The sequence below is a fragment of the Heterodontus francisci genome, chromosome 9, assembly GCF_036365525.1.
Source record: "Heterodontus francisci isolate sHetFra1 chromosome 9, sHetFra1.hap1, whole genome shotgun sequence".
NCBI lineage: Eukaryota > Metazoa > Chordata > Chondrichthyes > Heterodontiformes > Heterodontidae > Heterodontus > Heterodontus francisci.
This window is the reverse complement of record NC_090379.1, coordinates 119,145,718-119,157,274: the sequence shown is the minus strand read 5'-3', so window position 1 is coordinate 119,157,274 and position 11,557 is coordinate 119,145,718. Positions and strand designations below refer to the sequence as shown.

Genomic DNA, 11,557 nt, shown 5'->3' with positions numbered 1-11,557 from the left:
ATCAGTACCTCATTCTTTAAAAAGTAGCAATCAGGGACACCCACTGCTTCACTTTCAGACTGGGCAGCCTGTGCTAACTCTCACAATACTGGGTCGGCTCGCTGAGCCTCAGCTAGGTAAAATCCATTAAATTAATTTCCTGGGTCTCCTAACTTTTCAAAGAAAGTCTTGGACAGACAGACCTCATGGTCATTTGTCTGCAGTGCCAATAGTCTCCTCTGGGGGAGCTGGTTTGATCATGGCCTGACCCACTACACATTCAGGGTCTCTGCAGGGGACCGTCTCCTGTCACTGCCCTATCTCTCTGATCTCCTGCAGTCTTTCTTTCACTACTGGGGAAGCTACCACCTTCACCCCCACCAGATCATTACCTAGGAGCAGGCCAACCCCGTCCACAGGCAAACTATGGACAATCCCTACAGTCACCAGTCCCGAAACTAGGTTACACTCCAGGTACAGACATACACTGCCCTCCAATACCATTCACCACCATTTTGGTGTTCACTGCACTCTCTGGGGAAAGGTCAAGCCTTTGCCCAGTAAAAGGAATCTAGTGGCCCCTGTGTCTCTGAGAATCACTTGCTTGCCCCACTCGAGGGATATGAGGTTACTTTCCCTTCAGACACAAAACCCTGATAACCTTCAGGAATCCTGTTAACTTTTCCTGTACTTAACGTAGCAAGCTTCCTAGGTTCCATCCTTACTGCAGTCAAAGCCACAGCCCGTTCTGTGTTTTACATCAGGCCCTCGCCTTCACCGAGTGGGTGTGCCCTGATTAACCGGACCAGTTTCCCCTTTAATTTACAGTAGTCAGTTTTTAAATGCCCTGCTTTATTACAATGGAAGCACACAGGTCTCTGGTCTCACTCTTGCTCACAGCACCTTCCTTTTTGACTGAAGGAGGGCTCCCTGTTTTCTCCTGCTTTCCGTTCTCTTCCAGGACTGTCTGGGCTTCTATCACCTTCCCACCCTTTGTCCTTTTTGGATTTGTGGGGGTGATCAGGAAAGGTTCTCCCCTGGGAAACCGACTTACGGATTAAAGAAAATTCATCGGCCAGAACGGCTGCTTGCCGGGCTCCCTGAACCCGCTGCTCCTCGACATGAGTTTTTACTGAGAACCGGAGAGAGTTTTAAAATTCCTCTAACAGGATTATTTCTCTGAGAGTCTTGTAGCTGAGCTGTATTTTTAAAGCCCTCAGCCATTGGTCAAAAGCCAGTTGCTTGCTTCTTTCAATCTCCAGATAGGTTTGATTGGCTTGCTTTTTGAGGGTTCTAAACTTCTGGCGGCAGGCTTCGGGTACTAATTCATATGCCCAGAGTATAGCATTTTTGGTTGGTTCATAGTTTGATGAACTCTCATCTGGCAGTGAGGAATAGACCTCATGGGCTTTTCCAGTTAGTTTGCTTTGCAGTAAAAGAGACCAGATCTCAGCTGGCCATTTTAACTGCCTTGCCAGTTTCTCTCACGACACGAAAAATGCTTCCACATCTTCCTCATTGAATTTTGGAATTAGTTGGGTGAGATTTAGCAATCTTATACCCAGTCCTTAATTCTGATCTGCCATATTGGCCATGCTTTCACTCGGATTACTGTGTCACCCCCAAGTTAACACAAGCTGCCATAACTCTCGTTCTTCGCATTCCTTCCGGAATATTCTTTCTTTCTCTCTCTCTCTCTCTCTTCCCTTCTCCTGTCTTTCTTTTTCTTCACGTTCCTTTTGGAAGGCTCTTTCTTTCTCTTCCTGTTCCTTCTGGAAGGCTCTTTCTTTCTCCCTCTCTTGCCTCTCTCGTTTTCTCTTTTCTCTAATTCAAGTTTTCTCTGTTCCAATTGTATCTTTGCTAGCAGTATCCTGTTGGATTCTGCTTCTAAGCCCATTTCTACTTCTTCAGATTCAAGGGAAAAATGGTGGGCGACTTAGGAGTTCAGACTTCCTAGCCTTGCCACGTACAGTGATCCCACACTGCTCAGCTATTTTTCTCAACTCCTCCACAGACAGTGCTTTTAACTTATCCCAAGTAACTTCATCCTGGCTTGGAGAGCAACTCACTTCACTTGCAGACATGTTAATATACAATCACACACCACCACAAGAAAACCTGTATTGATTTGCTCGATTTTATTGGGAACAATTTGGCTTCCCACTTCAATTTAACTTGTTTGTCTGTGGGTAACAATCCAGACTCTAGAACCCAATTTCTGTTATGACCAGGTGAGCAATGTCTAGGGGTCTTTTGCTATGGTCTTATTGTAACAGGGTTTAATTTTTAAACACACTGTGTTTTGAACTCCCCTTCGTGCGAATCCTTGTTCACAGTTTCCAATTATAAGGCAAAGAACTGAGCACACACAGGCATTCTTTGCTTTAAAGCAGAAAGATGAAATTTATTAAACCTTAAACTTATACTCTAATACGGTTCACGTTTACGGATATGTTGCGCTCATGCTAGCATGCACATGCGATATAAACATACAAAATAGGGACAGAAAAGAGCAGAAGAAAAGATAAGTAGAACAGTTTGAGGCACAATCTTGTTCCTGTTTCTTGAGCTCACTGTAGTCCTCGATTGAAGATATAGTCTTGCATTTTGTTGGGGCCCAGTAATCTTCAAACTTTGTTCACATGGCAAACCTTTCTCTCTTTGAGTTTCATGAGTTTTCACAAGATTCAGTTCTGTGGGAAAAGATGAAGGCGGGAAGACAGGAGACAGGCAGGCAGAGGAGATCTTCTCAGTCCATGAGCACACAGCATTCTGCTCTCAAATCCCTTTTTTGGGAATTCAAATTGAAAATCTCCCAAATTGCTCATCAGGTTAGTCATGTGACTTATATGGAACAGTCTCTTCACCTCCCTTGTTGGAGGTTCAAATTTCTCTGCAACCGCCAGTTAGCCATGTGACTAAAACTGGTCTGACCATTTCTGTGTACTGGGGAAGCAGCTGCTGGATCTCCATTGTTTCAACATTGTCTGTTAGCGTGGAAACGTCTTTCCGGTCAGGGCTTGCAATTTTACGTGTGCCTCAGTCTTGGCAGGTGGGGTTTGCCTGACATCATTACAGAAAGGCTGCAAGTGCACTAGGGAGGGTACAGAGAAGATTTACGAGGATGTTGCCGGGACTGGAAAAATGCAGCTATGAGGAACGATTGGATAGGCTGGGGATGTTCTCCTTGGCTGAAGGGAGATCTGATTAAAATGTACAAAATTGTGAGGGGCCTGGATAGAGTGGAGGTGAAGGGTCCATTCACCTTAGCAGAGAGGTCAGTGATGAGGGGGCATAGATTTAAAGTGATTGGTAGAAAGACTGAAGAGGAGATGAGGAAAGTTGTTTTCACCCACAGGGTGGTGGGGATCTGGAACTCACTGCCTGAAAGGGTAGTTGAGGCAGAGACCCTCAACTCATTCAAAAGGAGTCTGGATATGCACCTCAAGTGCTGTAATCTGCAGGGTTACGGACCAAATGCTGGAAAGTGGGATTACAATAGGTGGATTGTTTTTCAGCTGGCACAGACACGATGGGCCAAGTGGCCTCTTTCTGTGCAGTTAACGTTCTGAGATTCACTGACGTGCTGTTGCACACGCGCACTGGGGGTCACTGGACCAAACAAAACAAGGCAAAGCTGCTGAGCCCGAACCCGAGTGAGAAATCGAGAAGAGTTGAGCTGAGCCGAGCCGAGCCGGATCTCCAGCTGTTTGCCTGTCGGCGGCCCTCATTTCAGTGGAGCTTAAATTGGCGGCTGTGTTGAGAAGCGGGAGGCTCCCGGCGCCGGCCCAGCATCCGGCTACCTCGGCCTCGAGGATGAGCGGCCAGAGGTTGGCTGCTGGGCCGAGTGGAGGCCCTGCCGCCTCGGCCTCCAGTGCTGAGGGAGGCGGGGGGCTGAGGTGCCAGGAGAGCTACGCGTGCAGCGGCTCGGAGGCGGCCTTCGAGTGCGACGAGTGCGGGAGTCTGCAGTGTGCCCGCTGCGAGGAGGAGCTGCACCGGCAGCTTCGCCTCCGGGATCATGAGCGGAGCCGCCTGCAGCCCGGGCACATCCCCTACTGCGACCAGTGCAGCAGCAGCAGCAACCCGAGCCCGGGGCCTCCCAGCCGCCACAGGGCCTCTACCCGCTGCCAGAGCTGTAAGGTGAACCTGTGCGCCGAGTGCCAGCGCCGGAGCCACTCAAACCGGCGCAAACACTCGCTGGTTAGTTACCCGCAGCCTGGCCCTGGGGAGCAGGACGAGGCCCAGCAACTGGAACACAGGAGGCTGAGCCAGGCTGTTAGCAGCTTCCTGCTGCTGGATGAGAAGGAGCGGATTCAGGTAAAGGAAAGGCTCACACTGCGGCTTTTGCAGGGAGAGAGGCCGAGGCTCAGCCCCTACCCTGGGACAAACTCATGGTCCATATTGGAGAGAGAATACAGGGAAAAGGATAAAGCCAGTAACTGCAGGCCAGCCAGTCTAATGTCAGTCCAGGGGGGAATGTTTAGAGATGTTAACCTGGAGCAAAATTTAATCGGCACTTGGAAAAGTATGGGTTAAGCAATGAAAGTCAGCACAGGTTTGTTACAGGAAAGCTTGTGTTTGAGTAACTCGATCGAATTCTTTGAGGTAACCAAGAGGGTTGATGAGTGTGGTGTGGTTAGTGTGTAAATGGACTTTAAAAAAGCCATTTAACAAAGGACCACATAATGGAATTGTTAACAAAATTGAAGCCATGGGTTTAAAAGGACAACGGCAAAAAATGAAGCCATGGGTTTAAAAGGACAACGGCAGTGGATACAAAATGGACTGAGGGATTGAAAAAAGCAGTGCTGAACAGTTATTTTTCAGCCTTGGTAGTGGGTTGGGGGCGGGGGAAGTAAACAGGGCTGTTCCCAGACATTGCTGTTTGGGACCACTGCTCATTTTGATGTCTATTCGTGACCTGGACTTGGGTAGAGGTGGCATAATTGCAAAGTTTGCAGATGACACAAAACTTGGATGCAGTGAAGAGGATCACAACAGACATCAGGAGGATGGAGAGACACTGGTGAAATACACTGACACAAAGACCAATTTTAGGGAAGAGAAATGTGAAATGATTTGCTTTGGTGCAGAGAATGAGGAGAGGTAATAGAAGGTAAATAGTGCAATCTTAAAGGGGCTACAGGAACAGAGAGACATGCGAGTGTATGTACAGAAGTCTTAGAAGATGGCAGGATAATGTGCGAAGGCTGCTTTACGAAAAATGCATACAGGATCCTTTGCTTTAAAAATGGATGCATGGAGTACAAAATCAAGGAAGCTACTCAAATGCTTCTTAAAACACTGGCTAGGCCTTAGCTAGGAGTATTGTGTCCAATTCTGGGCAGCACACTTTAGGAAGAATGGCAAGACCCTGGAGAGGGTGCTGAAAAGATTTACTGGAATGGTACCAGGGATGAGGGACTTCAGTAAAATGGAGGAACTACAGAAACTTGGGTTCTCCTTCGAACAGGTTAAATTAAAGGGAGATTTAACAGACGGGTTAAAAATCATGAAGGGGTTTGATAAGAGTCAATAAGGAGAAACTGTTCCCAGTGGTAAAAGGTCAGTAACTGATTTAAGGTGATTGGAAAAGGGATCTGAGGTGACATGCGGAAATAAATTTTAAGTGTTGAGTTTTTGTGACCTAGAATGTGCTGCCTGGAAGGGTGGTGGTAGCAGATTCAGTAGTTGAACTTTCAAGGGGGGGGGAAAAATACAGGGCTATGGGGAAAGAGCTGTGTTGTGGTATTCATTGGATAGCTTTAAGCGTGATGGGCTGAATGGTCTGCTGTGTTGTATTATTCCATGATTTGATGAATTCAGGTAGCTGCTATGTTTTAAATGCCACTGCCTCCCAGCCACCCCAACAGATGTCATGTTGAAACATTTGAGAGACCGATACACAGGCCAGTACAGCCCACGACCACTTGCCTTATCTCGTTAATTTGATCGCTCTTTCTGGTGGCTGAACTCCTTGGTCGGCTTTGTTTTAATAATGGATTTTGCTGCTTTGCTTGTGTCTGACTCCTAATTTGAGCTAATCAGTGCTATACGTCTACTGGATTTCACCTGACGTGACTCAGATTTGGGTGGGCCTGGGTGCCATTTGGCCTGTCTGCGGCCTTGCCTTTGGTTTCAAGTTTGATTCCTGATTTGGCTGGTGCTTGAAATGCTACAATCACACTGATTTAGTGTGGGAAATTAGCTTGGCACCCATTTCTGGGCAGTTTGCATCCTGTGGAAAAGTGTGTGTTGAAATCTGGTGAGGATGGCATCTGTTGCATTGCCGGCACAATTTTTAAGCTTTAGATGGTGAATAGGCACTTGACTGAAGTGCTTACTGGAGGGTTGCCAGCATTGGAACTGTGTTAATAAACATTAACTTGCAAACCGGGCAAACAATTGGCAAATGAGGTTCAACACCGATAAATGTGAGGTAATACATTTTGGTCAGAAGAATAGGAAGGTCACTTATTCCGTGGAAGGTTCGAGTCTTGGGGTAGAGGAACAATGGGATTGGAGTACAAATTCACCAATTGCTAAAAGTTGTGCCAAGGTTAGCAAGGCCATTTAAAAAAAAAAAATACACAATCCAAGCTCTATACTTTATTTCTAGAGGGTTAGAATTTGAAAGTAGGGAGTTTATGCTAAACCTGTATTGTACCTTGGTTTGACCACGTTTAGAGTACTGCATGCGGTTCTGGTCGCCATATTATGCAAAGGATATAGGGGTACTGGTGATGGTGCAAAGAAGATTTACAAGGATGATGCCAGAAATGCATGCGTCTACATATCGGAAAGGATTTGCAGACTGGGTCTCTTTTTTTTTTCTCGAAGAAAGAAGGGTGACTCATAGAGGTCTTTAAAATTATGCAAGATTTTGATGGAGTGGATAGAGTGAACATTTAGTCTTGTGGGGAGGAGTATAACTAGAGGCTTTCAATATAAGATATTCACCAAGAAACCCAATAGAGAATTCAGAAGAAACTTCTTTACCCAGAGAATGGTGAGAATGTGGAGCTTGTTACCACAGGCAGTGGCTGAAGCAAGTGTATAGATTAAGGGGAAGCTAGACATGCAAATGAGGGAGAAGGGAATAGAGGGTTATGATAGATTTAGAGGAGGTTCGAGTAGAGTATATACGCTAGCATGGACAGGTTGGACCGAATGGCCTGTTTCTGTACTGTGTATTCCATGTAATTGTTCAGGAGACTAGGGCAGAAATATAGCACTGCAGTGAAGTTTGTGGATTGCCTTCAAACAATTCTCATTAACACAAATGTGTGTATCTCAAACAGATATTAGTTGTTTGCTTCTAAAGTGGTGGTTTGTTGTAGAACTGCTTGGAAATAGATTACAGAATAAGTTCTAGTAAAAATTGTAGTGATTGTTTCAACTTTGAGTCCAGTATAGATGATGTATATTCTGTGATACAGGAGTACATTTGAGTCCACGAGCTCTTCTGTACTGTACTCAGGAGTGACTGCTGGATAATCTCACTTGTGAGACATTACAATTCAAATTTCTCTCGTAAGGGGATTTTACATGCTAGGGAGCCATTGGGTTATATCCTGGTGGGTGCTGATATCTGTCCTTGACGTTCGGAGCTAGTACTATAATTATTTGCAGTGGTGAGGGCTACTCAAGGGAGGGGTAAATTGGCCTTTGTTTCCATTTTTGAGCACTGTGGTTTGTTTGGGACACAGCTGTTGGTTTACCTGATGTCCACATCTCTCTAATTTCCAGCACAGATTATTGGTTCGCAATCAGGAATGGGAACTCTGGTCGAATATCAGCTGCCCCACACCCCCACCCTATTCCCCGAGCATGGGAGTGCGGAGTTCAAACGACTGTCCCTGCTGAGAACATCAAATACCGCACAATGCAGGAATTGAATCTGGAGCGTCTTTCTCTGGTTCAGTTAGGTCTTTATAACTTGGCTTGAAATAGTGCCTTTAACATAAAGGGCCCCTAACGGTGTCACAGGATTGCTCATAAAACAAAATTTAACAGTCTCATAAGGCGATATTGAGGCAGGTGATCAAAAGCTTGATCAATGAGTTGCGTTTTAAGGATCCTCTTAAAGGAATAGAGGGGCAGAAAAATTTAGGGAGGGAATTCCAGGGCTGAGGGCCCAGGCAGCTGAAGGTGCGATCACCATTGATTAAAATCAGGGATGCTCAAGAGGCCAGAATTGGAGCTCAGCAGAAATCTTTGAGGGTTGTGGGGCTGGACAGGATTTCAGAGATATGGAGGGATTTGAAAACAAGGAATTTTAAAATCAAAGCAATGCTGGACTGGGAGCCAGTCTAAGTCAGCAAGCAGAGGGGTGGTGGATGAAAGGGACTTCCTGCGTGTTAAGGATATGGACAGCAGAGTTTCGGGTTAGCTGAAGTTTACACAGGATGGAAGAATGGAGACCCGGCAAGAGTGCATTGAAGTAGTGTAGACGTACCAAAGGCAATGATGAGGGTTTCAGCAGCTGTTGGGCTGAGGCAGAGTTGGGCCATGTTAAAGCAGTAGCTGGTCTTGGTGATGGAGAAGATATGTGTTCATTTTAGTACTCCTTTTATGGTTCAGACCTTGACCACCTGAACTATTGGGCGTGTTGCTATTCTTTGTGGTATGTTGCAGTATCTGATAGCCAAAATGTGGATCACATGCTAAACATATCATTTGGCATAATAGTAACTTGAGTACTTGACATTTGTTACTTGCATTCACCAAGTCTTTAAAACTTTAATTGAAAGTACCATTTCAAAATTGCTTTGAAAGCTGGAGTTCATTAGACAACTTGGTGGTTTTGTGGATATGACATCTGAATGTGCAGTAGAGAAGTGAAATGTGGGATATTTATGTATGGAATGTATCATTAAATATCATTCTGTGAATTAGTGTTTCACTGGAAAGGCTAAGAATTGCTTGTGAGATGGGCTCCGGGATGGTGTTGCAGATGGTTCGATGTAGTGACACCTATTCCCAGTCAGAATGATGATTGGGCAATTCCCCTGTTAGTCACACTGGAGGGCCATACTGCTGTAAGTGACTGCATTGATATTACACATAGAATTTGTTTTATGGAACTATCCTTCATTTACTGCTTTTTGCTGGCGATATAATCAATTTGGATCATTGATACTGTAGCTTCACCATGGAGTGCTGGGATGGTGGGCTGTTTTTCTCCATACAGTAGATTTCTGTCCCATGGAGGCCAAGTGCATAACTCGAGGCTTCTGACAGCTGGCTCTTGCTTGGATCTTAACAAGCTGATCGGCTTTGGCAGATGTCTGGGAGCTGGAGATTGTGCTTGGAGATTAGGGTGTGGCAGCAAGTGCTATTTTAGGTATAAGTGTGTATGTGCCGATATCCCCACCCCCAGGATAGAACAAAGAACAAAGATAATTACAGCACAGGAACAGGCCCTTCGGCCCTCCAAGCCTGCGCCGATCCAGATCCTCTATCTAAACATGTCGCCTATTTTCTAAGGGTCTGTATCTCTTTGCTTCCTGCCCATTCATGTATCTATCTAGATACATCTTAAAAGACACTATCGTGCCTGCGTCTACCACCTCCGCTGGCAACGCGTTCCAGGCACCCACCACCCTCTGCGTAAAGAACCTTCCACGCATATCCCCCCCTAAACTTTTCCCCTCTCACTTTGAACTCGTGACCCCTAGTAATTGAATCCCTCACTCTGGGGGGAAAAAGCTTCTTGCTATCCACCCTGTCTATACCTCTCATGATTTTGTACACCTCAATCAGGTCCCCCCTCAACTTCCGTCTTTCTAATGAAAATAATCCTAATCTAGTCAACCTCTCTCCATACCAGGCAACATCCTGGTGAACCTCCTCTGCACCCTCTCCAAAGCATCTACATCCTTTTGGTAATGTGGCGACCAGAACTGCACGCAGTATTCCAAATGTGGCCGAACCAAAGTCTTATACAACTGTAACATGACCTGCCAACTCTTGTACTCAATGCCCCGTCCGATGAAGGAAAGCATGCCGTATGCCTTCTTGACCACTCTATTGACCTGCGTTGCCACCTTCAGGGAACAATGGACCTGAACACCCAAATCTCTCTGGACATCAATTTTCCCCAGGACTTTTCCATTTACTGTATAGTTCACTCTTGAATTGGATCTTCCAAAATGCATCACCTGATTGAACTCCATCTGCCATTTCTCTGCCCAACTCTCCAATCTATCTATATTCTGCTGTATTCTCTGACAGTCCCCTTCACTATCTGCTACTCCACCAATCTTAGTGTCGTCTGCAAGCTTGCTAATCAGACCACCTATACTTTCCTCCAAATCATTTATGTATATCACAAACAACAGTGGTCCCAGCACGGATCCCTGTGGAACACCACTGGTCACACGTCTCCATTTTGAGAAACTCCCTTCCACTGCTACTCTCTGTCTCCTGTTGCCCAGCCAGTTCTTTATCCATCTAGCTAGTACACCCTGGACCCCATGCGACTTCACTTTCTCCATCAGCCTACCATGGGGAACCTTATCAAACGCCTTACTGAAGTCCATGTATATGACATCTACAGCCCTTCCCTCATCAATCAACTTTGTCACTTCCTCAAAGAATTCTATTAAGTTGGTAAGACATGACCTTCCCTGCACAAAACCATGTTGCCTATCACTGATCAGCTCATTTTCTTCCAAATGGGAATAGATCCTATCCCTCAGTATCTTCTCCAGCAGCTTCCCTACCACTGACGTCAGGCTCACCGGTCTATAATTACCTGGATTTTCCCTGCTACCCTTCTTAAACAAGGGGACAACATTAGCAATTCTCCAGTCCTCCGGGACCTCACCCGTGTTTAAGGATGCTGCAAAGATATCTGTTAAGGCCCCAGCTATTTCCTCTCTCGCTTCCCTCAGTAACCTGGGATAGATCCCATCCGGACCTGGGGACTTGTCCACCTTAATGCCTTTTAGAATACCCAACACTTCCTCCCTCCTTATGCCGACTTGACCTAGAGTCATCAAACATCTGTCCCGAACCTCAACATCCGTCATGCCCCTCTCCTCGGTGAATACCGATGCAAAGTACTCGTTTAAAATCTCACCCATTTTCTCTGACTCCACGCATAACTTTCCTCCTTTGTCCTTGAGTGGGCCAATCCTTTCTCTAGTTACCCTCTTGCTCCTTATATATGAATAAAAGGCTTTGGGATTTTCCTTAACCCTGTTTGCTCATGATATTTCATGACCCCTTTTAGCCCTCTTAATTCCTCGTTTCAGATTGGTCCTACATTCCCGATATTCTTTCAAAGCTTCGTCTTTCTTCAGCCTCCTAGACCTTATGTATGCTTCCTTTTTCCTCTTAGCTAGTCTCACAATTTCACCTGTCATCCATGGTTCCCTAATCTTGTCCACTCTTGTCTTTGTCCATGAGTATTCTAAAACTTACGGAATTGTGATCACTATTCCCAAAGTAGTCCCTTACTGAAACTTCAACCACCTGGCTGGGCTCATTTCCCAACACCAGGTCCAGTATGGCCCCTTCCCGAGTTGGACTATTTACATACTGCTCTAGAAAACCCTCCTGGATGCTCCTT

At 45.8% G+C, this 11,557-nt stretch overlaps 1 protein-coding gene across 1 annotated transcript in view; it reads left to right on the top strand.

Moving 5' to 3' along the window:
- Positions 1-3,491: 3,491 nt before the first annotated feature.
- zfyve1 (zinc finger, FYVE domain containing 1) overlaps positions 3,492-11,557 on the top strand; it is a 94,273-nt gene continuing 86,207 nt past the window's right edge. The window contains exon 1 of the mRNA XM_068039793.1: positions 3,492-4,296. Within this exon, the coding sequence (XP_067895894.1) occupies positions 3,796-4,296 (501 nt within the window). The 5' untranslated portion in view covers positions 3,492-3,795. The remainder of the gene's footprint in view (positions 4,297-11,557) is intronic.